The sequence below is a fragment of the Dermacentor andersoni genome, chromosome 1 (genome assembly GCF_023375885.2).
Source record: "Dermacentor andersoni chromosome 1, qqDerAnde1_hic_scaffold, whole genome shotgun sequence".
NCBI classification, from domain to species: Eukaryota; Metazoa; Arthropoda; class Arachnida; order Ixodida; family Ixodidae; genus Dermacentor; species Dermacentor andersoni.
Window position 1 is genome coordinate 31,701,314 of NC_092814.1, and position 27,400 is coordinate 31,728,713.

A 27,400-nucleotide genomic window follows, 5' to 3' on the forward strand; every position below is an offset into this window, starting at 1 on the left:
TGCTGGCTTACAAGCGCGCTGTTTTCGAACTGTTCGCAAGGCGTATCCTTGGCTGTGTTACGCCGGCAGGGAGATGCGTATCTTGCACGACTGGCGGGGCGTTATACGCGTGTGCACCCGGCGCGCCCGTACAGCTGAAATAGAAGTCGCTAGAGAAACTGGGTGACAGTCTTGCTTTTGGCCTGTTATAAGGCAGGCTTCGAGAAGTTGTTCATTGCGGTACGGCTTACAGAAACGCATTTATAGTGCAGCCATATTTTTACGTTGTGCACTTATGCCGTTAACAGGCTCGCGAAGAAGCAGCTTATTGAAACAAGCACTCTATGCTCCCTGCCCATTTCTTGCTGGAATGGCGCACTACTTCGTACGTGTCTTAATGCGAAGCATTCTTTGACTCATTTTAGGCACTTTGCATGGGAAGTAGGTTCCTCTCTCGTGAATTGTTTCGGGCCCACTCAGTAAAATGGAATTCAAATCTCCAATGGTGGGATCGAACCGGTGCTGCACGCCACGATCGCGCTTCTCTCGTGCCAACCCGAGCTAACTCTTTCAGACGCCTGGCGCGTGCGGCACGTCACATTGCACGAGCGAGAGCCCGCGTGCGCAGGCGCCAGTTTCCATTCGGGGACGTGTGCTAGAGAATGGAACGCGCGTGTGATACAGTCAGTCTTATTGCTGACCTTCGCGTGCGTCGCGTCATCGCATATCAGCAATTTGCTTGAAAAAGTGACAGCATGCCAGTTTACCGGATTGTGCACGCGGCGCTTTGAGACGCCGTGTTATAGGCTGCACCTCTTTCGAGGTCGGCCAAAGTCGTAATGAAACGGGCGGTAACGTTTGTTCGCCGGAGTACAAAAGAAAAGCAGTCGTCGATCGTGCCCTCGTCGTCATCTTGCTCCTGTCGTGACGCGCATGGTCGCGTCACACACGCGCGGTTGCTTGACGTACACAAAAGCGCTGATCCCGTCTGGTAACTCTAACCCCAAACTGCGCTGGATAGTTATTCGCATAACATTGCTTCCCACAGTGTGGGATCTGCATAACTTTATACCCGCCGCGGCGGCTGAGCGTCTATGGTGTTGCGCTGCTATAAGCACGAGGTCGATGCGGGCTAAATGCAGAAACGCTTGTGCCCGGTGCATTGGAGGCACATTAAAGATGCCCTGGTGGTCAAAATTAATCCGGAGTCCCCCACTACGGCGTGCCTCATAATCAAATTGTGGCTTTGGCACGGGAAACCCCCAGAATTCAATTCAATGCTTTATTACTTCTTTGTATATGACCGGTCGACTGCCGTCCAAAGTACGTGTTCACCATGCGCATGCTTAGCACAAGTGTTTGAGCGCCAGAGCTTGCAGTCCTGCGTTACCGCACATTGGGATGGTTTCCTGCGAAGGTAAAAATAGAAGGATAAGCACTACGCTGCCAGCGGAAGACGCGGGCTGCGGACAACGCTCGTAGATAGGGCGTTATCAATCATTGCGTCCGCTTCGCGGTGGATGACCGCTGCTGCTTCGCGCGCGTGCCACTCCTCTGTCGTGACACACTCGCAGAGAGTATTGCGTCATGACGCAGTTCTTAAAGAAGATTCTGGGGTGTCACGTGCCAAAGTCACTATCTAATAACTGTAATTTGGGGGGTTTTACGTGCCACAACCATGACCTGATTATAAGGTACGTCGTATAGTGGGGTCTCCGGATAAATCTGGACCACCTGGGGTTCGTAACATGCACCCAATGCACGGCACGCGCGTTTTTGCATTTCGCCCCGATCGAAATGTGACCGCCGCGGCCGGCATTTGATTCCGCGATCTCGTACTTAGCAGCGTAATGCCAAAGCCACTAAACAATCACGGCGGGTAATCATAATCTGATTATGAGGCATGCCATAATGGGGAACTCCGGACTAATTTTGACCACTAGGGATCCCAATGCATGGTACACGTGCGCTTTTGCATTCCGCTCCCATCGGATCGAACTCGCACCCACGTGGGTAGCAGCGCAACGCCACGGCGCCGGGTATGTCGCAGTTCTGTGTCACACACTGTGCTGCATGCACACAATGCCGCCTTGTGCTGACACCCGAGCTGCTTAGAGCCCTTATCAAAAATAAGCTCCGTGCTACGCACCAAACCCGTTACACAGCGTTTTTGAGGCTTCAAAAAAAAAAAAAAAAGTCATTCAGTGCTGCGTGTAATCCCAAAGAATGCATTTTGCGCGGCAGGAAAGCTGTAAACGTTTGCCAGGAGGTGATGCGAAAAATCAGACAAGGCTCCAGCCTCTGTTTCCCGAAAGTATATGCCGATGAAGTTTTCTGTATTTTGAACATCCTCAGTGAAACACACTTTCGGGACTTCAATGTGTGTATCCAACCTGCAACCACTTGGTCGAAATCGCGGTAACGGTTTGGTAAGACGTTCAGTTGCTCCGTCGGTGAACTTGAAGCGACTCAGTATAGGCATGGATGCCACCACGATTGCTCCCCTTTACGGCTCCTCTCAATGCGAACACTGACACTGCTTTCAAGAACAGGTGTGGGCGTATCACTGACCTCTAGCAAGTAGCGAAGGGAGCTGAGGGAAGGAACAAAGGTATCGCTCTCCGGTGAGGCGATTGTGCAAGCTTCGGCCGTCTGGAGTCGGCGACTGCAGCGTGTATAAGTGGATGGCGCAACAATCGTGACAGGAGCCTTGTTTTACAGCGGATGTACTTACCTTGTTCATGCTACGTTACATGGAACATGGCTACTTCGCATGACGGCAAGCACTCTTTTGAAAAAATGCATACCGCAGCACGCGCTTGAACCTGGGTCTGCCTCGAGAACGGCCAGCATTTGTCTGAGAAGCTAATACCGCAACTCATGTAGCAACGTACAAATTGGCACAGTTATATTCGTGGACAATTTTCTGTGCCGATGCAGCCGTTGCATATAGTGCCGAAATTAGTTGCTGCCTATAACGTAATGAACCAAAAAGTTCATTTTTTGCGTAGACATTGTGCACTTTACCTTTGCGTCCCGAGCAGACCCTAATGTGCATTCTTTGCCGAAGGCGCGATGGCCAGGCATGTCACAAGCTGTTTAATGGAGTTCCTGTGGTATGCCGTAAGTTCCACCGCCCTGGTGAAGGAACTCTCGTATTCACCATCCGGAATTCTGTAGTGCCAGGAAGTCTGTAGCTGGAGTGGCGCCGCGCAGCCGAACGACATATGACAAATGCTGTTATGTACATAAATAGCGTATGTTCACGCAAGTACGATGGCTTCATCATGGCTTCGCCACCGTTCCCGCTTTGTAAGGTGAGCTCGGAACAGATGACTGAGACGAAGCGCTTTTCATTTTTGTCATCTCGTCTAGACCGAAAATTTTGAGTGGTAGAAACATTCTTATAAGGTTAGATCGCGATATTAAGCGCTCGCACGCCTTCTATTCACGGTTGTTAGTCAGCCTCTACAGGCTGTGGAATACTTTTATCATGGCCAAGTAGTCACAGGGGTCCAATATATCATTATGAAATTGCCAGGCGAATAAAAATGGGTTGGATCGCAAATGGCCATCACTCTCATGTCATGAACGACAACTTACTTATGTCCACGAGAAAAGTTGTAATGGGTGTATTGTGCCAGTGGTAACTTTTGTGGCCGACACTATTAGAACAGCAAGGAAACTTGAAGAAGGATCGCGCCGCGGGCGTTGAAGTGATGGATGTAATGAGATGAGAAGTATGGGTTAGCGAGCAATGTTGCTCATATTCGCGCCGAGATGCGTAGAGCAGATGGTCTGATAGAGTAGCAGAAGGGGGAGGGTGCCAAGGGAAGGGAAACAACGCCGTCGAGGACAGCAGAGGATTAAGCGCTGCGATAAGCTTGGGAAATGTGCAGGCAGTCTGTGGATTCAAGACTAGGGGCAATTAGAGGTAGAGGCCTTGGTCATGCAGTGGACTCAAATAGGCTGATAATGGTGATGGAGCCTTCTGTTACGACGTGTTGGCATGTTAATAACACATCGTAAAAAAGCAAGGCATTCGAACATGAAGTTTTTATTTTTATATTTTGACCGCGAGAAGCAAAGGAGCAAATAAATTCTTTGTTGTTCTTTGTTGCTTTATTTTGCTCATTGCGATAAAGATAGGCAGATACCTCATTAAAAAAAAGATATTAATTTTCAGTCGTGTCGGTGCTGTAGTAAGGCACAACTGCAACGAAAGTGCGGTTGTGCCTAATAATAATATTTATTATGATGCTGTTATGTACATAGTGTTATGTACTAGGAGCTATGTACATGTACATAGCTCCTAGTTTCCTTTTGGTGCACATTTTTGTAACGGTTTTTTGTTGTTTACTGGCAGCTAAAGTATAAGAAAGCATATTTCGTCAGCTAAACAAGAAAAACATTAGCTGATGTGTCCGCTTTTGTCTGAGCCACCGTAAGCGTGTAGACTGTCAGATCCATTTCTTGCCTCGTATTTCACGAAGTCCAGTAAGGTACACCCGTGAGCAAAAGTATACGGACCAGGGGTTGCGCGATAAAGCCGTTTCTTTCCTCTGCCTGTGAACGCAACTCGAAATTGAGGACTGCAGTACAAACTGCGAACTTTTCAGTGTGCTCGTTAATTCCAGTTTATGTTTGTTAATTACGAAGAAATTCAGTTTCTTCGGCTACCCTGTGGTCCGTATACTTTTGCTCACGGGTGTACGTGTCCCCATTAGCGCGTCGCATAGAGTTTCTTACAGTTACTAGAGGGAACTCTGGCGCTACGATCGTTAAGCCACCATGGGAATGATGATATGGTGGCTAAAAAGAAAGTTCTAGCCACCACAATGATGTGTAGTACGTAGCGTTGCCTGATCTTCGTGCTTGGGGCTTCAGACGTTCTTCTGGCTTCGTTTATTACGCTTTATGTAGGCCTAAATTGGGATAAATGACAATGCATTTTACACTTTCTTTTATGTATGCAGAAGGTAATAAGACTCTGCACTCACGCATAATCGCTGCTAATTGCAGTGGTTCCGCTTGTCCATGCGTCCGTTGAGTAATTGTTTAAATATCGAGCTTCTGTGCTAGAGGTCATGTGTTCGAATCCTGCCGTTGAAATATTTTAATGATGTTTAATTAATTAGTTATAACGCAGCACTTTCTTTAAAACATACTTAGCAAAGCAACGAAGCCATATAAAGCCAGAAGGACGAAGGTAAGGCAAATCCATGTACTACCCACCATTCCCATGCAGACCGAACCGCCCTGCTTGCAGCTCCCGTACAGACACAAGCGCCACAATTCCCTCTATGTAATTGTATGAAGCCTCGTGGCGTGTAGTGGTAGGGCGTGACTGGCTGTCGCCGAGCTAGGCTGACCAGGTTGAATGACAATGGCTGCAGCAGCTTCTGCTGTATGACGCGCAAGGCCAGACAGCATGTGTTCGGGGTTGCGGAGCGTGCGGAATCACTGGAATGCCCCGCACTTGGCGAAGCTGGCCTCCTTCCACAGCTCTCAATTGCACACCAGCATAGCGCGAAGCGACATACGGGCATGAGCTTAAGCTTTTCAATGTCGGCACGTTCCTGCCCCTGCCGTTTGGCGGCTCAAGGTGTACCGCGGTTCTATGACGATGACATGCGGCAGGGGAAGAATGCATTAGTTGATCGCATGCGCCCGGTGCAAGCTGTTTCTTGCTGCTAGCATGCATTCACCTTTTGCCAGCCATGACTACGTTACTGTGTTTCGCTGCTGGCCGTTCGAATAGTGGTAATTGAGTAGCCATCGAACATGTCATCGACCCGGGCCTCGGTCTGCACGGTGCCGTCGTCTAGAAATAAGCTTGCTCCATTTTCAACGACGTGCATCGCGAAGTGTTGTTTTACTGACGGTTGCTAAGTTGGCCCTATAGCTACTATTCGGGAGCGAGAGCCGGCACTTGGGGGCTTTCGAGCAAGTTTATTTCGAAAATAACTTTTTTTTTATTTTTCAGGACTCAGAGGGACTGTTTAGCGTTGTGCAGACTCCATATTTTGTTTAAGACCCTAGTTCAAAATGGCTCCGTCCCGTTACGCAAGCAGTGCACCGCGTGCCAGAGATGGTGTATTGCCCTTGAAGGTTTCATCACAAGGGCAATCGCCGGAGGCGGCCCGGCTTTAAAGGAGCCGCAATTTCGAAGAAGCCTGCATGTGATTCCCGTTTTTTTTTTTTTTTTTTTTTTTTTTTTTTTTTTTTTTTGCCGCCGAATGTTTGAAATTTCAGAGCCGTGGCTTCAGTCTTACTATGGCGTTCCGTTTTTTCGAAGCATTTGGGCAAACCGTCTTTGAGAGTTACCATACCGCATTTACACCACTCAGTAGTTCGTACCGAAAATGCCCTATGAAGCCATGCAAGATGAAAACAAAGCAGTTGACAAAGATTGTCCGGCCATCTTCTGGAACATTTTGGCGTAGCCACGATGGTGAAAGGCGTATGAGGAGTACCGCTCGCAACATTCTGAGTCAGTGAACCATAACGCGCCAGACGCATTCTGGCGTTGCACAACTATTCTAAAAAAGAAAACATGAATATCTGTAGCACTTTGGCAATGAATATGTCGCACCCGACGTTTGTGCCAGCAGATAAGTATGCAGTCGTTCATTGCAATAAAGGTTGTGCGCGCTTTGGGTAAGCGCAGCGCCACAACATGCAGCCACCGACGCTGCCGCATGTTTCAACACCCTTCCGGTGTACTGTCGGGCTCAGTATAACCTACGAAAGCGCGTGAAGAAGCAGTCGCGCGTTGTAGCTCATACTGAGCGCAATAGTACGTACGCGTGCGCGGGGTGTTGGTCGTACGTTCTGTAACTGCAGGATTGTTAGCAGGAGTGGCTCTTCGTAACTGCGTAGGAAAAGGCGCACATTTCGGGGGCCTGCTATATTTGAATTGTGACCGCTTGTGTGTCAGTCCGCGGCGCTGCGTGGCAGCGCAGCCGGGAAATAGTCTTTGGTGCGTCGCGTGGAGATAGCGAGAATCCGAAAGACGACGAAAACGGCGTATAACGGCCCTGTGTACAAGGGAGCGGTGCTTCCTAGGAAGCGGGTGCCTTGTAGCGGAGTTTATTCGGAAGTCGTTGCCTTGGAGAGCTGCCTTCCGCCGCCGCGGTGAAAGAACCCGCCGCCCGGAAACGATAAGACGCGCGGCTCCCCCGCAGTCCACGGAGCGAGCACGCAGAGTCGTAAAAGCATTCTTGTTCCGAGTTTATACTTGGTCGTAAATCGCGATCCTTCAATTGAGTTTCAACACGCGCGTGCCTCGCATCGTACACAGTTGCATCTGGTGTTGATAACGGCCTTGGAGGAGCTGGACGAAAAAGTGTCCGCAGCTGTGACGCCTTAGTTTTCCGATGGGCTGTTCCAAGGCGTGTGGAGCGTCCCGTGTGGCCGCAACACATTAGTTACGGAATTATGGCTAAAACGGTTAGGAGTGACGCACTCATGGTATGCGTCACTCGCCGGCGTTGTTTTCCTCGAGAAAAGCTGCGACGTGCACGGCACCTTGAGTCGTTGAGTTTCGCTGCCATCTAGGTAAGTCGGCATTGAAGAGAATCGGGGCGTTCTAAAATGGGCGCCCCTAAATGACTGCAGAGCAGCGCCTCTTTCTAAAATTCTTCCTATCCTATGAAAGCAAGACAAAAGCACGCGGCTACTGCACCCGCAGAGCCCCCTGCGAGGAAGGACAATACTGAAGGACGAGGATGCCGGCGTTGCGTGCAATGAAATCATTCTGAATTCACTGGTGTATCATCTAGCATGCTTGGCGTGTCGCGATGACAAGCGGAGATTGTGTCGTTCCGAGGGGCCTTCCGCGTCGGTCCGTCGCCGACTGCCAGATCCCGAGGACGCGCGGCCCCCTCCTCCACTGCTTCTTTCATTCGAAGACGACCCGCGGCAGTTCGGCGATTCAACTTGCTCGGCGGACCATTGCCGAGATTACGGGGACACGCGCCCGGCGCATGTTGACTGGCGAAGCTGCTTGCGGTGGTGCGTGCGTGGACCCCGCATAAGTGTGCAGTGCAGCGTCGCGTGCAGGTCCTCGGTAGCACGCCATGGTCGGTGGCTTTTTTGGGGGAGCAAAATGCTGTGCACTGCAATGGGAACGCGATCTCCTTTTGTATGTTGTGGCATCTAAGCGCAGTGCCTCCTGCTGGGTGTCGCTAAGCCACCATAAGCATCGCCGAAAAGAACAAATGCTGAATCTTAGAATTGGACGCTTGCTCCTGCGCGATCGGAAGGGCTGTGTTCGGCAAGTGGACTCGCTGCTTGTCCCGTGTGTTCCATGTCGTACGGGATGAGTAGGGAAGTGCATTATTGCTGTACTGTGGCAGCGAGGTGTTTACGCAAGGCTCGTTTTGTTCTCGCCACTGTAATGTTACTCAGATATTCACAGTAACGACGCACGGGACCTCGTGGTCTTGGCGTGGTTGATACGAAACGTTGCTACGTTATGAAGCAGAGAGGGACGGTTCCGTCTCGCACTGCTGTGCGCCTCCAGCGACTACAGTGGAGGAGAAAGGGATTGACCGCGCTGTGTGCGTGCCACCCCCTGCCGCATCCATGCTAGCAAGGTCCGTGCAGGCGTTCTCGGGCGCTCCAGTTGATGGGAAGCCGACACGGAACCGGTTTGTGATCGGCGTGGGTGTGTTCAGAAGGAGGCACCGGTGCCCCTTTTCGGACCCTGTTCGCCAGGTCTTCCCCCTTTTAGCTCGTTTCTGTCAGGAGCGGCCGTTTGTGACGCGAATGTTGCCATCTCGTGGCAGGAAGCGAGGGGCCACGTGCGCCTCCGTGTTCGGGCAGCCGCTGCAGCAGCACGCTAGCAGCCGGCTTTTCGTGTATCTTATCGCGGCACGCATCTTTGCTTGTAAGCCGAGCCAGCGGACTGCGTTGCATAGTACATGCAAGGGTACGGGTATTAGCAAGGCTCGGACCACTGGAGGACGTGGTGTCAGTGTAGCCTTGAAATGTCGTGTTGTCGTGCTGCACGACCGCATCTCAACCCTGTCGCTTAGCCGACTTGTGTAAAAGGCGAGTATCTACACACCGTCTTTGCCATGTATTAATGGAGGCTGATATAAGTTCATGCGGACAATCACTATAGTAGGATTTTTCGCTAGCACCATCACGCAAATAATGTCAGCGGTTCCTCCATGCAGCGTTAGCTGTGTGCCATCGTGAAAGGCTGTCAGGCGACTGGAGCACTTTGGTGCAAGCCAGACATGAATAAAGGCACTCTCGACCCTCTCCGGCATGTTGAGAGGGTCGGGGTTCGCAGCCATCCGGAGAACGTGTTGTCGCCGGTGGCAGGCGCCACATTTCACCCAGCCGCTATATAGCGGACGTGCCTCTGTTTCACCGACGAGAGCTGGGAAAAAAGGAGCCACTTGAGTCGCGCGTTCTCTCTCGCGCCGCGGGCGCATCGTCGGGTAGCCTGCTGTCGCGAACTCAGTGCGGCTGGCGCCTCCTCGAGTGCCCCGTCGTCACCAGGGAGCGTGTTCGTCGGCGCCGCCTGGTCGGCTCCGTACTTGTGGTTTGCGTCCTACGCGCCTTCAGTGGCCATGCGTACTACTCAGTACGCATGGCCACTGGGCACGAGATCGTGGGCTCGATTACGGGCAGCGGCTGCCGCATTCTCATGGATGTAACATGCAAGAAACGCTCGTGCACCGTGTTCCAGGTGCACGTTAAAGCACCCGAGGTGCTCAAAACTAATCCTGAGGTGCTACCGCAGCGTCCCTTTTAGTAGTTTGCGAGTTGCTTTGGGGTGGTATACCCCATAATATATATATATATATATATATATATATATATATATATGTGTGTGTGTGTGTGTGTGTGTGTGTGTGTGTGTGTGTGTGTGTGTGTGTGTGTGTGTGCAGACATAAAATTTTGCCTTAGAAATGTCACGTGTCTTTACTGTTTTCAACCGTGCTCAGTTTTTCTTAAAGCGTTTGCTTACGTCGGCTGCACTTCATCGGAGATGTAAACCGCTTTGGCGGGGATCGCGTCATCGTTCTGCTGTCCTATTAAAATGTCTGTCGCAACAAGTTTCTCGGCGTCGAACGCGTCTGTGTGCAAAGTGATCCTAGACGCTGAACTTGGAACAAGCAGCCTGTAATATATTCGTGCTGCGCAGTGTCCATTGGGCTAACGATGTCGGTCTTGTGTATGCGCAGACGCTGGAGGAGAAGGACCGCAAGAGTCAGATGGTGAAGGAGCAGCTGATGCGCGAGCAGAGGTTTCTCAAGCGGCGGCTGCACCACCTGGACGGGTGCTCCTCCCCGCCCAGCCACAAGAGGCGCAGCGTGAGCGAATGCAGCTCCGGTTCATCGTCGTCGCGCTCGTCCACCTCGGAAACCGGTCAGTCAACCGCTCCTCGCAGCGAGTCCCCTATGCTCGGCCCGCGCTTCGAACCTTTCTGTCGGTTTCGCTTCAAGCTGCGCGACAGGCGGGAAATGAAGAACAAACAAGCGTGGACGCATACGATGACCACATATACTCGAGAAACGGCCTCATGGGCTCAACGATGTCGCGTCAATCACCACGCAGAGATGCAAGTCACATCAAAACAGCAGCGTCATTCAATTTGTTTGGCGTTCATTTGTATTTATTTGTTTATTTTATTACCTTTTTTTTTGTAGGAGTTTCCTCTATTGCTTGTAAGACACAATTAGGCACATAGTGTTGTCTGATAAGTGTAAACAAAGGTTGTTTGGCGCGCTTCTCGTCCCTTCAAACACCCGCGTAGCCTCCGATCTTTCGAAAAGACAACCGCATTCTCGAAATATGTCTCGAAGTTTCGACACCTGCACATGTTCCTTCAGGCAAAATGGATCGTGAAGCGGTTATGTTTTGACTTGTATCGTTGAGCGGTGATTCTAACATGGTACAGCGAATGCACAGATGTCTTCTATTTTCAAATAACCTCGGTCATGAGTTCACGCTCCTTTGTTCGCTTTTCTTCTCCGTCTTGCACAATTAGTGCTAACTTGCCCAGCTGTCAGAGCCGTATTCGTGTTCTCTCCGCCTCCTGGCAGTGGTGTGCCCTCGGCATGTTAACGATTTGGGTGGCATGATGTAACGTCGTCCGGTGTGGACTGACTGCTTACAGCTCGTGCTTGACCATTCTGTGGAGAGGCGACTGCGGATGCACATACCGCTTGCTTCTCAGCCGCGGTTTGAGCCCTAAACCACCGAGCTGATAGGATAACTTGTGTTCGAGCCGTATAGTGATTCCCCATTGACAGCCACATGATGTTTTTTTTTTGTAATATCTGCACAAAATTACGAAGACCCCGCTGTGTGCTCTGTATTGTCGGCCACAAACGTTTACGAAACGCGAAAAACGTTGAATACCCCAAAAATGTTGGCACATAGCCGAAAGTTTGGAAAATCGATCAGTAGTACATTTTGCGACCTACTACGTAGCTATCCATTAGGGAAAATCAGACATCCACCCGTTTGTAGCAATTGCTACAAAGGAAACCCATACGGGTTCCTCGAAAGAAAAGCCTCATAGTTGAAGAAAAATTCGTCCTGGTCCGGGGCTCGAACCCGGGACCACCGCCTTTCCGGGGCAGCCGCTCTACTATCTGAGCTAACCAGGCGGCTAGCAGATGGCAGGGCGAAGTCGAATTTGTCGACAACACGAAGCAAAGGCAAGTGTTTGACGTAGTAGTTCTGCGGAAACCCGCAAGGTGGAGAGAAGTAATGAATAAAGGGTTATCCATTAAATTGGGGGCGGCATACCTTACCATTTCACATTTGTCCTGGTATACTCGTGTTCCGTAAACATTTTTATGGACGACTGTACGTGCAATATTGGGGGCCTCAGATAAGGGCGCTGGCCATTGAAGAACGTAGCGCTCAGCATTTAACCCGCTGTATACTAGGCAGTGAAAAAATGAACTAAAAAAGAAAAAAAGCTTCTCGTATTCGATTATCAAGATCTATGGTGCAGTAACACAAAACTGAGTAAGCTTATATAGGAGGGAAAAGTCCAAGAAGCACATACGAGCGCTGGCTATTCCTTGGAAGTTATTCGTCCAGCGAAAAGAATGGTGAATGTACACACCACATAGCGTATCCAGCGACGACACCCGACGGGAAGTCACCACAACTGCGCACGTCACGCCTCACCGATTATAGAAAAAGGGCCGAAAGCGATAACTCATCCTTGAAGTGGGACCGGCTGCATACTCTATAGCGCAAGTTTTATCACAAGCGCTTTTTTTTTTAAATCTTATCTTTCTTTTTCCCTGGTTCTTCTGTCTACAGAGGACACTGGTGGCCTCGTATATATATGTAGTTGATCCGTTTTCTGTAATCGTTGTGAGGCGATGTGTGCACTTGTTTCTTGCCATGGAATGCTGTTGCTGCTCGTGCATCTGACTGTGTGCTGCTACACATTCGTTTGGCCTTGTACGTAAGCTCTGGTCAATTATAGATCCCCTTATGTGTGCCCTCGTGGTTCGTGTTCGGGTCTGCCGCATCTTGTTTTAACTTGTTTATTTCAATAAGCAAAGCTATGAAGCTGTGTTTGACGAACGTGACTGTGAATTCTTAATTGAGGATATTCTTTAGGATCCTAGCTAAAGGTTATTGTTTGGTGAACGTAACCGTCTGTAAAAGCCTTATTTAGAGATGTCATTGTTGCTGTCTTGCAATCGCCTCACTGCCGCGTATAGCTTTATTCTCGTTGGTAGTGGTACATTTATTACAGCGAAGCTGTATATGACTAGCCGATTCGTCCGTCAGTCTGTCGCCTGTACGCCGAAATCTCCGGCGCAAACCCATACGCATGCACAAGAAAGAGAGAGAGAGAGGCGCGCGATTGGCTGTGCCAGTAGTGACGTCGTTGCTCTCCATCGCAGCCGAGAGCGCGCCTAGCAGTTTCCATTCGGCTTCGAAATGGGTAGGCCACGCGTCATACATACTCCTGAGGAGTAGGTAGCTTTCGACCAGCAACGCCGCGAGCAGAACCTGGAACGGGCTCGTCTACGCCGTGCCAATGCTGCAGCCCGGGCACAAGAACAGGCTCGTGCAGCCGAGCGCAAGCAGCGACTACGTACCGAGGATCTGGTAGCCTACCAAGACGCTTCGTTTAATGAACCGTCGGGATTAACCCGGTGTTAAACATCGGCGCCGTATGTTTCAGCTTCACTGGTTAACCATCTGTACGGAGTGCTTAGGCGGTGATTTATTTATTTATTTATTTATTTTACTTACGCTCGGCCTCTGTACACTACTGAAGGAGGGCCGTCACGCGGACGGTCCTCCAAATTCGAACATGCAAGTTTTCTTTCTTTCTTCTTTTTTTTTTACCTTCTTCCGTCATACTTATTGTGCAATGCCAAATGCGCATCCCCGTGGTGGCTCAGTGGCTGTGGCGTTCCGTTGTTGAATACGAGATCGCGAGTGCAATACCCCGCCGTGGCGGACGCATTACGTCGGGGCTTGTACGCAGAGGCGCTCATGTAGCGAGCTTAAATTTCATGATGAAGGAACCCGTGTGGGTATAATTAATCTGGAGCTGTATGCTATGACGTTTCTCATTGTCTTGTGTACTGCTCTGGGACATTGAATCCAATAAATAAATAAATAAATCGAACGGTGAACTAATACTGCGAAAATTCGTTCATTCGTTCTTCACGGTTTTACGTTGCACCCTTTAGACCAAGGCCAGCCCAGCACCACCGTTACAGCGCATTGGTGTAGCAGTGTTTAAGTAGAAAGGTTGCGCAGTAATCTACGTATCTTGTTTGTTCGCTGCTCTACCGGATAAGGGAAAAGAGGCGAGAGCCTTTTGTTTGCTCTAACACAAACACTGGCTGCTCAGGCTAGCGAAATATCTCGGGCATGTGCAGGCGCAAGGGTTGAACCCTACGTGTGAGCCCGACTGCACAGACCAGTTGTTTTCTTAGGCGCTTGCAGTGACCTGTATACCTTCTGCCGTATCATTGGTCTGTTTACTGATGTGCTATGCTGCATAGCACCCGTGAAGCCTGCCACGATTGTTGAACTGTCATTCATGCAGCTTCTTTCCTTCGTCGTACGCACTGCGATTGGCCGGCACTACACGCGCCGTTGTTTTTGTACGATGGGCCAGTTTGCGCAGCGCAGTGTTTTGTGTTATGCTGCTCGTAGCCTGTTCTGTGGACAGCTCTTGCCTTGAACCATCTGCAAGATAAAAGTGCTCGCGCTTTCCTGCCCCTAAAAGAACTACTAAATGGTATTTCTCGAAACACCAACCGACCACCAAAACGTTTTACATATACGCTTTTCTTTTGGATACCAAACAGAACCCGAAATGGCTTAGTTGATACATTGGACACGTGTGTCAGGTTATACCTTGAGTGAGAAGCTTTCTTGATCGAAAAGGAGACTTGCAATGCTCCCACACGACTGGCGCCAACAACTCCCGTAGTACATCCGGTCTGCGAAGTCTGTTGTGCTAAAATAATTCCAAAATACTAAAAGAAAATAAGAACCTCGGCGCAACGACGATGCCAAGCGCGTTTCGCCGTGCGCATATGCTACGCTTTCATTTATTATTCATCAAGTGACGCGCCGACACTGAGCCACTTTAGCCAGACTAGAGGGGTTGAACGCCCACTTTTTCGAATTTTTCGTCGGTGAATAATCCCCAGACTATCCCTTTAAAAGGCTTACAGCCACGCTATTGTGGCCATTGATGCTGCACACGAATGCAATTTTGGGAGGGTTTTTGAAAGCGACAGTGTCTGTGATCGACTACACTAAACGAAGCCTCTTGTAGCTGCAGATGTTGTTTTGTGCCGTTTGCTTGCGCAACACGAATGCTCCTAGCCGGCCGCTCTTCCAGCGGGTGTGTAGGGTTTAGCTGCCGCTTTCGGTGTTGCGAATGCAGGTGGAAGTAGGGCGGAACTCAAGCGCGGCCTGAAAACCACCGCACCATATACGAGGTCCCACGAATCTGACACACACCGCCAAACAGGTGTTCGCACGCTTGCATTGAGTGTGACCCTGACTATGTTTGCAACGTTCCGACACGTCTAGTTTGTCGCCTGTGTCCAACGATTAAATCGAAGCCGCAAGAATACCATTTCGACATCACACGGTCTTATACTCGTCCTCGGTTGTTTCTGCAATTCTTGAATTTCCGTGGCGCAAATGTTGCCGAGCAATAATTTCTCTATTTGCTCCGTGTGTTCCAACATATAATCCACGGAAAGAATGTCAACGCATGAAGCCGGTGAAAACGACTCAATAAGCCCCGTCAGACACAAGGCGCGATTGGTCGGAGTTCACGAGCAAAAAGTTAAGCATAGTGCCAGTTTCCCTTGCAGTTGTTTGCGGGGCGATCGCTCCCGAGACACGTACGGCTCCCATGCTTGGTCTGGCGCTCCGTCTCATCATTTCTGTGGGCTCGCTCAGTCTCCCCTTCAATTCTTTTTCATCCACACTGTCAATGATTGCATTCCCTGATTGATATGACAAGATAGGCGTATCGGAATCGAAAGCCGACACTAATCGCGGTTATTCACGTATACGTACATTGATTACGGAGTGGTTTACATGTTCCTTCCGTCCAGGTTAACGTGTGATGCGTAGCCTGTATCAGCAGTGACGCCATCAGAAAACGGGATTACGGACTCTTTTCCCTGACTTCAATATCGTCTACGTTGTATTCAGTACTCGAGATCCGAGACATGCATGCTCAACCACGACGTTAATGCGAATCATTACGGTCACAATCGCATTTTTAGGTACCGACTGGAAGTTAGTGCGCGATGCATTCAATGGATAGGTTACCGCGGAGGCACACTCCACAGGTTTCCGGTTTTCAGCACGTCTTTCGCAGTTCTCCAGCAACCGCAGTTTGCAGATCTGAAACGAACGTACTGAAACGAATGAATTTCGTTGGCTGCACGTTTGCGCAGTGACTTACGCAAAATACAGTAATCGTTGGGATCTTGCATCCTAACGCTTCACAGTGGGCTATGAGGGATGCCGCGCAGTGATTTCCGCACTGTTCTTTTTTTTTTTTTTTCACTTGCGCCTAATTTCGAGTGAGAGCGTGTGTTTTACATTCCACCGGCATAGGGGTGCGGCTGCTGAAGTCGGGAATCAGATGCGTGACTCGATGCTCAACATTTGAAGAAAACACAGCGCTAACAAAGACGGCGGGACGAGCGCTTCTCTCACCGCTCGTTGTTTTCTCTCTTCAGGTACTCGCCCCACTGAGCGTTGTCGTGCTCAGCATCAGAACGCCATATATCCACTAAGCCATGCACCGCAGCGGGTTGCGTGGCTGGGTGTCGCTCAACCCTCTCCACGTTACGCTGCGGCTATACGCATTTTCCCAGTGTCAGCACCGTGTACACAGCAGGTGCGTGTGATGGCTGTGGATGCGTCCACTGCGAGGACGAGGGCTAATCTCCTAACGGATGAGCTTTGTGCAGCTTCACTGACTATTGAGGTTCATCGACACGGCAAAGGTTGCCGAATTTAGGGTTGCAAAAAGAGCACGAATGGTAGGGATATCTCGCCGTCTTCAGTGCTGTCCGTGATTTTTTGCTGACACGTGATCAACCTGCCCTGATTGGCCCATCCTTATAGACCGCTTGATCGGCAATGCATCCCTCGCTTCAAGGGACGATGGAGAGACGTGCAGGTCGGTCGCCACTGTGCGATCGCAGTGGTAATGAATGATTCACGAGTACCTATAAAACAATTTGCACTCTGAACCTACGCTGAGTCTCGCCGCACCTGCATGTCCCAAGTGCGTCTCCCGAGTGTGTGGCCCCGGGCCCGCCGTGTATGGTGCGCGGAGCCGCGCTGCGGGCTCTCGCCTAGGCCACCGCAACCCGCCTCTGATCTTTCCCGTTTGCGCAGCGGCGCTATTAAAAGTTTCCGGGCGTTGTGCCATCCCCGAGCGGGAGAGCGTCGCGCTTGGCCGACTGACCTTGGCGCCGTGCACGCTCGGTTATATACGTGCTCGTCATTGCGTCCGTTCGACGAACGATATTTGGGAGGACGGCTCGGAGGACCGCGGCGCACGTTACCGCTCAATGGCACGGCGCAAAAATTACTTCCAGCACCGGCGATGGGAATGAAGAGCGCATTGCGTAAACTGCTTGCTTTGGCACCTGGTGCGGATTCTAAGAAAAGGCTTGAGGGTTTCGGATACGGGCTTTGTCTTGTGTGACGGTTGCGATGGCACTGGGGTACGAGCGACAAGTTTTCATGGATTGCCGTAGGCACCCTGCGCTGTGTGATCGCGCTGACATGATATACCGTATGCTTCACGTGGTTACCTGCTGCTTCTGAAGTGTGCGCACTGGCAGAAAAGAAAAATAAGAAAAAAATCCCATCGTCCTAGCCCATGATTCAGGCTTCGCCGTCACCCGAAAGTGGCCTGCTTCTAAGCATCTTTGTTTCTAGAATGCTTTTCAATGAGGAAATTGTGTAGAGTCGTTGGTGCGTGCATTTTGGTGCGCTACTTCTGGCCCCAAAGCCGGCCATTTGCGTTGGCAAGCGTGATATGTCGCTTGCGCGGTTTTCGCGTGCGTTTTGTATTTCTTTTCGTCGCGACGTTGTTGACCCAATGCTCATGAATCGCCGGTGGCTGGGAGCTTTCCAAGTGCCGGTCGCGCTGCGATGCCGGTCGGACGCGTCAGCGCGGCGGCGGTGACAAAGCCTCCCCCTACTCGAGTTGCGCGCGGGGGCAATGCACCTCTGTCGGCTCGAGGAAAAACTCCCCGGGGCTCGGCTGTGCCGCGCGGCGGCGGGGGCGGCTGAGTCACGTCGGGGAGCCGCCTCGCGCTCACGCTGCCGTGGGCCCCGCGGCACCACGCCTACTCGGTCCGCCTCTGCGGGACCGGCTTGCGGAGATCTCGCAGTCGGAATACAAAAATTCTGTCCATGCCGCCATCAAGGTCGTCGAGCTCGTTGCCACGAAGGGCGCTGTGCGACTTTCGGATCTCTGAGAAGTGCCCAAAAATTGTTGCGAAAATTGTTGCATCGCCACCTTCCGCGAGACAGTCCGAGGCTCCGGCAGCGCATCCCATAACGTTCTCTTGTTCGTTTGTCGACAGCGTTCGCTCCCTGCGATGGCGCAAGATGAGGCTGTGCTTACAACACAAAATAGCGGCAACGGATGACACTGCAGGTTTATCATCAAGGCTCCTTGTATAGTTAACAGTAAGAGGGTTGCGGAGGCATCCTAATCGGCGGCCTGATATGCTTGTTGTGTGAGTAGGTGGTTATTTGGACACCTTGTTGAGGCATGCGTCTATACTTGCTTTGCCGTTGGGCTTAGTGCCGCAGTAGACTAACACTTCCTTTAGCACATTCGAAATCACGTGTATGTTTTTCCATTTTTCCAACCTTTATTGTCATCTTCATATTATCGGCACTAAAATTGTAATTGGCACATTCTGACATTCTGTTATACTTTGAAGGCACATAGTTAAGATGTCAAGCTGTGGCAACGGTTTCGCAAGATTGCGCATGCATTGCCTGCGGAACACATTGTGAAATAATTTATCCTGGAATCATTTACTTTTGTCATTTGTGCGGCAGCTCCTTATGATAGGCATATACCTACTACTGAGATGAGCGATAGCTAGAAGTTCAATTCATCACTGTGCTGAGATTGTGGCTCGAACTTCTAGACCGTTAACCTTTTGGGCTTATGCGATGCGCGGCTATTACATAGTGGCGTCCTGTAGCACTCTCGAAGCCAAATAAGATGAGATGGAAAGGGGTCTGCAGAAGAGCGAGCAGTGTAGCGTATCTTAACGATTGTCTCGTTATGACGTCATTCCCGTTAGTGCCGAGCGTGTCACGGTTGTGCGCTCATTGAATGTGCTGAAGCTTAGGTAGGCAGATCACTGTGCCCTTGCTGTGACAGAGGGCACACCGCCGTGAAGTGACGCCCGCAGTCATCGGTGTGTATGCGACTTCTCCCACTTCCCGCTTGTTAGTGGCGTGACGATTGTGGCAGGCGACGTTTGCGAACGAAGGAGAGAGCAGAAAATAGGCTGTTTTCGTGTGCCGTTGACGCGCCTGCCACCCTTGCAGGGCCGGTAACCGTTTGCTAAAGCATGCTAACGTCCTAGCGCCGGCGTCACTCTACGATGATAGCACGCACTGGTATGCAGCTGCGCAGTGATATTGATATGCAGCTGCGCAACTATGATATTGCTGTATGCATGGTTAGTTTACGTGTCATCGTCGCTAGCTCTAAATGGCGTTGTGAGTGAGGCATTGAGGACTCAACTACGCAGAAAGGGTGCATTGAGAATCCACGTGTACACCCCGAGGCTCCGAAAGTTCTTCACGAAAGGGAAGTAAGCGATAGTGCTACGTCATTTCCAGCGTGGGGAGGTGAACGAGCGTGGCGTAACGCCACTTTCGCCTTCAGGGTCCGGTCGCAGCTCGGTCTCTGATACCACCGCGGATGCACACCGAAAGTGGTGGTTGTAAATAGAAAGGAACGAGTGTGCCGGTCTGCTGGGATAGACTGTTAGAATCGGCAGCATCCGCTAGCTATCCTAGCATAGGACCAGACGCATTTTCTCGGTACTTGTTTCAAAGAGGGAGGCTGCGCGTGATGCACTCGTATAGGAGGAAAGCTTGTTTGATATCCATTGGTCCACATTGCGTTCTCGAATGCACCTACAGAGCTTCTTTCTTCGTGAGCGATGACCGCTTCCATTACGCCGCCAAACGCGTTGCAGTGCTCATTATGTTAGGACAAGGCTGATATTTATTGAATTTTTGCATCTCAGGGTTGGGTGGTGTACTCAAACGCGAATGTATCAGACAAGTTTGAAAGGACGCCAAACGAACGGACTGTCAGGTCTCGCGGCACCACAGTTCACCGTGGGCGCTGGTCAGAGCGGAAACGTTTCCTGGTGTTGAGGGCGTGCGCAAAAGGGCTTAGTGGCGGTTCCGAGGAGACGCTAACTTCGTGGCAACGCAATCACCTATGACATAGCTTTGTGTGTGAAGCTCCAGGGGAATTTGGAATCCGCATCAAAAGTACTTGATTGACACTTTAGAGGCTACTCAAAATCGTGCCTCCCGTTTTATCTTATCGAATTATGACAACACTATCAGCGTTACTAACTTGGAAGTTATCTATTGGTCTACCCCTTTTAGCATCAAGACGTATAATTTCGCAACTCTGCCTATTCCATAAATTGTATTATAACTTTCCTGACCTTTGTTCCTCACTTTTATTTCCACCCGTGCGCTCATCACATATTCAATTCTTTATGTATCCAACGCCTTCACGGTTCTACAAACGCTTTCAACAAATCCTTCCTTCCCGTTGCAATAGAACAATGGAACTCGCTCCCGGAATCCATTGTTGTAGAGCGAAACCCTTCGAAATTTCGAGAGTTACTAACCACCCATATTTGCAACTAATTATGTTCTTTTTAGTGACTTTTCAGTTGTTGCCTTTTTTTTGCTTTGTACATGACCATTCCTTCGATGTTTGTATTATTGTTTTGCCCCCCCCCCCCTAATGTAATACCCCACTTGGGGCCCTTAAGGGAATAATAAATGATGATGATGAACTACAAATATTCATGTCATAAGAAGCCAACGAACAGACACCGAGGACAGCATAGGGGAAATTACTTGTACTGAATAATTGAATTAAAGAAATGGTAAATTAATGGAAATGAAAGTGGCTAAAAAACCAACTAGCTGCTGGTAGGATATACGAACCCATGTCTTCGCATTACGCGTGCGATGCGTAACCAACCTTGGGAGTGGTGGCGCTGGCTAACACTCCCAGGGTTAGTTCTAGTAGATAAACATAAATACCCCAGAAAGTGGTTGGGAAAACGGCGCCGCGGTAGCTCAATCGGTAAGAGCATCGCACGCGTAATGCGAAGACACGGGCTCGTATCCCACCTGCTGCGAGATTTTTCATCCACTTTCATTTCCATTGACTATTTCCTTAATTCAATTAATAAGTACAAGTAATTTCCCCTATACTGTCCTTGGTCTCTTTGTTGGCTTCTTATAATATGACTAATAAAAATCGGGCCCCTCGGTTTCTTTTCTTCTCGTTTTAATATTCATGAATGTTGAGATAACAGACTTGGACTTGGAAAGCTCCAGGACAGAATTGTTTGAAAAACGCACGGCGATAGACAGTGTGAATTCGGACCATTCGTTCCTTTCCATATATCTGCCGGATTGAAATTTTTCGTTGTGAATGCAGAGCGCGCGCGTCCAGAGCAGTAATTTCATGTAAACGATGATGATCTGACCTTTCGCTGTCCTTGAGACCGTACGCTCGTACATTTGTGCGCAGCCCCAAAGAAAGTCGTGCGATGCCATATCCGCAGGCTTGGATAAGGCTGGCGAGGCGGCTTACGAGTGGTCACTCGCGCCATCTTATCTTCAAGCTTCTGTGTTGCTGCATGGTCGCTTCATTAACATCGCAGACGTATGAACCAAATGCCGCACTTCTTTCTGTCCGTTGTACTCCTGCCCGTTTCTTTGGTACAGAAAGGCATTTCATTCGTAATACTTGTGTTGTTCGTTTAGAGCTGTCTTTCAGTGAAAGATAAAACCTCACGGCGAGCCGCTGCATTTGCGTTTCGCAGTATCGCACTCAGTCCTCCTCAGGGAAGAAATATCTAGCACTGAGGCACCGATGATAGCTTACGTTTGAATTTGTGAATTATCAAGTACGCAGCCAAGATTCACCAGGTGTGTAAGTCTTGCTGTTTGGGGTATGTAAAAAACTGCGTTGATGCCCGGTATATAATGTAAAAGTTGGACAGTTTCGACAGAGTGCTAACTTGGAGGACCTTTCGATGCTTACTTGAGCAAAGAATAAACGGTGTTTTCGAACAGGACGACAGCTTGCGCATGTGGCGTTACCGTCTGCTTCAACTCCTCAGCATATGCTTCTGGATCAGCACATTGATGTTAGTGAAAGTGCAGAGCTCGTTTTTTTCACCCAGAATGCGCAAGTGCGTGATCTGTGCTGTAAGCCGTTTTTGCTTTGCTGAATTGGACATTAGGCCTGTTTGATTGACGCCTCCAGCGAGCCGTGTTTTGTCGTGACTATTGTACGAGTCGGCTCGAGGAAAGAGTGTGTTTTATCTGCGCCAGAGTGAAGAGCCCCGTAATGAATTTGTTAGATGCTTTACCGCATGTTGTCCCTAGGAGAGCGTGCTTTTCGCATCCCTTTCCCTGACAGGCCTGCTGCGTTTTGCCACCGTGCTCTAGCACCTATGTTGAAGCTGCCGTGTCCTTGGCCCTACACTTGGCCGCTACCGCTAGGGCGCCTTCTTTACCACGTGTTGTTTGATAGGCACTTCGTACGTGAGTGGTGTATTCTGTGTCGGAAAAGCGAACTGTGCTTGTCGATGGTGTCTCGCACGTGGCGCATAGCCGTTGACTGACGGCGCGCTTTGTTTGTTTGCCCCGCTGCAGATGAAGTGGACATCATGGGCTACAACAGCAACCAAAGTGACACGGACGACCACAGCAGTATCCAGAGCATGACCAGCGACGGCGGCATGGCCATTTCGACCAAGAGGCTCTGTCTAGCGGAGGAGCACACCGTCTAGGCCATCGCTGCCCTCCCCTTCATCCACACCGACGACTCCGGCCCGTTCCCCTTGGCACAAACCGACCTCCACCCCTGTGTGACCACGTTCTCGCTCTTCGTCTCTCTTTCACACCCGAGCACCATGTGACATGGAGGGCTCGCCCCCCCCCCCCCCCCCATACCTCTCCTCCTCCCTCCCACCACCTCCAGAACGCCAGCCGCATGATGCGCACCGTGTGGACTCCAGGACCAGCGGCTGGCGCAGCGCGCTCACAACCCCGTCCCCCTCCCATGGCAAAGCCCTCGTTCGAAACCACCCTGCTATAGCGTTACAGTGAACAGAGAGATGTGTGTCCAGTAATAACGCCGGTGCAGCGGTCTGTCCGAAGAGCCACCGCTGCGGAGCAAGCAATATACCGTTTCTACTGTTGAAGCCGGGGGCCTCGGTAGACAGCTAGCCACAGTTTCGCGCTTATTTCCACGATGCCTGTGCGAGAGGAGAGAGAGAATGCGTGTCGGTGGGGGTCTCGGTTACGGCTTTCTCTTTTCTTTTTCTGTCCTGTTTCTTCGCGCGCCGTTTTTGCTTGTTTTCCTTTGTTCTCTTGCTGTTCCCTCCACGCATTGCGCACACCCCTCCCACTCTGTTGCGTCCTTTCTGGCAATGCAATATGTCAGCTGAGCATCTCTGGCACATCCGAATTAAGCCTCCGTGTTGACCCACTTTTTTGGATGGAAGATAGGAAAGGAAAAAAAAAATCCATGGTTTCGAGCTGTGCTGATTTTGAGGGGCGGCAGCAGTTTCCTTTCTCTCCTTTTCTATAGTAAATACAAACTATTTATTTGCAATATTTCGTCGTGAAAGGGCATGCGTATGTATGTGCGTGTGTTTGTGTAGACTCACTCGTGCGCCTTTGTCCGAGCGTGTTTGTGTGTATGTACGTCAAATGTGTATCTGTGCGAGTCTGGCGAGGGAGTCATGCTTTCTTGTTTAGTCGAAAGAAACAAAAAAAAAACGTTCATATACGGACTTCAAAATGTGAGCACCCCAGTGTTGCACACTCTCTATATTTTTATTTATTATCTTTTGCGATGTTATTTTGGAGGGTACGCAGGTCATATGTCTTTTGCCTAATATTATATACATCCTCGTGCGTGTGACTGAGTATATATGTGTCCAAAGAGAAACAGGGTGAGAGTTGTTTATATGGTTGTGTGGACGAGGTCGATCTGGCTTCTGCACGTGGGGCTTGCAGTGGTTTTTATTTTTCCTGCACCTTCCGTCAGAGGCATCTAGCGACGATTTTATTGTACATTTTTCCTTGTTTTTATTGTCGGCCTGGGGTTAGCACATCTCGCTTTTTTTTTTTCCTCCATCACCATATTCATTGTATATTTTTTCTGTTCTACGCGCAAACACTAGAGGGTGACTTTGGCTGACACCCCGAGAAAGTGCCGGTTGAGCGCAAAATGTGTCCTGCGATCCTCCTTCAGGGCGTATCGCGCTGTCACAACGAACATCGGTTGTTTGCTCGTAGCGTGGGCAATGTAAGGCTGACGCCATTCGCTGTCAAAGCCGCATCCACTGCTGCCCTTACGATGAACCTCTGAAGTCTTCATTCGAGCCGCTCTTACGGCCGTCGCAGCTGACGCCATCTCCACGCTTACATTGTGCTGTGGGCTTCAAAGGTGTCGTCGAAGATGTAGTAAATGAATGTCATCGGGCGTCTGGGTGAAGCCAGGTGCGTCCTGTGTCGTCCATTCCCTATATTTTCGTCCTTGTGGTGGTGCTCTTACAAGTGATGCGCAGCTTCGCGGTCGAGGAGCAGCAGTTGGCTTGAAGTTTCATTAACGATGTCTATCCCCGTGATTTTTTTTTCGTATTATAAAAAAAAGAAAACAACTTGGACATCTTTTCGTTTGGCAGCGGTCGTGGTAGCAAGTCGGCGGTTGTGCTTTTCCGGGTGTCATCCGGCGTCGCCGCTCGAGGAGACTTGTGTACCTTGCCGGTGAAAGAGCGTCGTGGTCTCGCTTTCCCGCGGAAACGTCAAGAGAATGGCGGTTTGATCATTCACATGCATTTCTGGAGGCAGGTCTTGCATCCGTCGCAATGCGGGATCATTAGGGAACAACTGCATTCTCGCGGGGTCGACTCCCGCTCGCCGCCCTGAGCGGCCATCCGAGAATCAGTATTGCAGCGCCGAAACTGCGCGTCTGCCACCCATGTACCTGGGACGCCTGGCGAGCGTCGCCGCCGCGGCGTGTATGCACCTTCCCGTTGTGCGCTTTTGCCCAATTGGATTTCGCAGTGCTGCTTTCTTTCTTTTTGTTGCCGCGCTTCGAGATGACTCCTCGCATTTTCCCCAGTGATCTTCCGGCGGCTTTCGGTCGCCGCAGGCCGGTGCGAGTCGCTTTGACTGGAGCGTCCTCCGAGGCAACGCTTTTCCAATTTATTTGGCCGCTGCCACCCAGCCGCACACGAGTCTTCTGCGAACAAAGTGTAGCGCACGTTCTCGTTAGTTTTTTTGTCTCTCCGGGTGTTCGTTCTTGCTTCCTTTTATCCGTCCCACGGGCGCTTTCCCCACCCGTTGTCATCAGCGAGTCGAGGCAGACGTTTTGACAAGTGTTGCCCATCGGAAGGATATTTTTCTCTTCAGTGAAGCAGTCTAATTTTTTTTTTTTTCGGTTGACTGTTTAATTCGTTGGCGTAGTATCGAAGGGCGCGTCCCAGTGAACGCTTTTTGCACGGCGCTCGAGACATTCGGCTTGGCGTTTCAGAAAGCTCTTGCCCCCTCCGCCGTTTAGAATCCCGATGTCCTCGACAGCTTGTCTTGATGCAGAAGCGCGTGCGAACGTAACCTATGGGCATTATTCGCACCAAATCCCATACGCCGCCTCCGAGACGCCCGAACGTCCCGACGCCCAGCAGACATTGTCAAGTGTTGCGCATCCGTCATTTCGTGCGACCCTGTGGTTTTGTTTTCGTTTTGTAGTTGTGTTGTCCCGGTTGTCAACCGACAAGTTTCCCGTCCAAAGGAGAAAAAAAAAGGTCAAAAAAAGAGGAAAAGAGAAAGGAAAGTTATAAAAAAAACTTTTTTCGTGTGAAAGTGCAAAGACAAGCCTCTTATTCCAGTCGACCATGCGTCGGCAGGTTCTTGGACAGCCGGTTGGGAAGAACGAAAAAAAAAAAAGAATCTCGGCCTCCCGGCCTTCAGTACAAAGTCCGCCTGCCCTCTCGCATAGTGGTGAATTTCCTCTTCGCCAGACACCCTCCTCGCAGCTACACGCGCAGCTGTGCTCTGCAGCCACAGCGGCCGTGTGATTGGCAGGCGGTCTTCTCCGCTCTGTTGTGTCGCCTCGGTTGGCGCACGGGTCGGAGCGAGCATGCGTGAGGTGCGCGCGTCGCTCCGTTCGCCGACGCCTTTTCCACATTTCTTTCCATGCCGTTGAGATACTCCCGAGGAAGCGCTTTAGTATGGCTGTTTGTGGTGTGGCGAACAGAAACGCAGATTGGAAACGGTGGTTCGTTTTCGCGTCGCCATTCAGGTCTCCGTGATTCCTGCCTGTGCGCGAGCGAAGCCCGCCGAGTGCTGTGTGCCAACTGCGATGCAGCAGGCTCCAGAATCGTCTTGGACACTGTTTATTTTTTCTTCTGTTTGGTAACTGGCCACAACGTACACCCCGTTGTGAGCAGAGGAGTGAGTAGCTTGCCCGTGTGTTGTGCTTGCGCGTGGTTTAGCGTGGTCTTGTGCTGTCCAAGCAGGCCCGTTGTACGAAGCCTTTGCAGGTGTGTTACTGCTGACTTGATGCGAAGGTTTCCCTCAAGGAATGTGACTAGGAGCGAAGCCCGCTTTGCTCGCGAAGGACCTTCTTTCGAGCCTTTTTCCTTAGCACCCAAGTTCCTTCGCGTTTTGCTGCTTTTCCGACGTGGCGCTGAGCCTATTGCTGCGCTTTTATTCTTTTATCCGCTTGTCTTGGGCAAGGTCCATGTTCTTTCCCCGCTATTCTTAGGCTTGGCGATTGCTTTGCATGGTTTTTATCAATTGTCTGCTGCCATGGCTTCTCTGACATTCAAAACGAGTAGTAGTCATTTTCCAAGGATCTCGAGCACAGTTTTGCGATGTTCCTGCAACAAAACAAAGTTATGTACACACAAACTCCTTCCCTGTCCACCTCTTGCGTTTCCCCTTCCGCGCGCCCGTATGCTGTGTGTTTAGAATCTGACTGTAATAAATATGTACATAAAATGGTAATATAATATATATATACATAATATATATGTATATATATATACGTACATATATATATATATATTTATAATGAATGTCTATAGAAGCAACTGTGAGGCAAGTACAATGAAAGAACGCGAGCGTCTGTTTTTTCTGTTTTTTTTTTTTAACCTGCTTTGTGATGAGCATCTCTGTGTTTTGGGTGAGCTCTCCCGACCCCACAATCACGTTGTGCACGGGCGCATGACGCCCGCCTTGGCCGCGCTTCGGGGGTCCCCCCTTCTCTAAAGAGTAGTGCGTCTTTCAGAATCAACTTTCCTGTACATACTTCATGTGTCTATACGATGTTATTCTGTTTCATTTTTCCTAAAATAAAACGTTATTTCACGTACAGTGCCTCCTGCCTCTTGCTGCTTAGCCATCTCTCCCACGAGCAACGCCAGCGCAGCGTCGCTGACGTCTCGTGTCAGTCGCACGACGCTCGTTGCTTAGTTCCTCCCAAAGTACACGCCGCGCACCGCGCCAGGTCTCACGCACCTGAATCTCGGGAGCAAACCAGGACGTTGTGCGCTTCGTGTGTCCCTTTTTCTCGCGC

General features: G+C 50.4%; 1 protein-coding gene across 1 annotated transcript in view; it reads left to right on the forward strand.

Moving 5' to 3' along the window:
- The window catches only part of LOC126543834 (max dimerization protein 1-like), a 94,794-nt gene extending 67,598 nt beyond the window's left edge, over window positions 1-27,196 (forward strand). The window contains exons 5-6 of the mRNA XM_050190962.3: window positions 10,185-10,368; window positions 22,462-27,196. Of these exons, the coding sequence (XP_050046919.1) occupies window positions 10,185-10,368; window positions 22,462-22,598 (321 nt within the window). The 3' untranslated portion in view covers window positions 22,599-27,196. The remainder of the gene's footprint in view (window positions 1-10,184; window positions 10,369-22,461) is intronic.
- The last annotated feature ends 204 nt before the right edge of the window (window positions 27,197-27,400 follow it).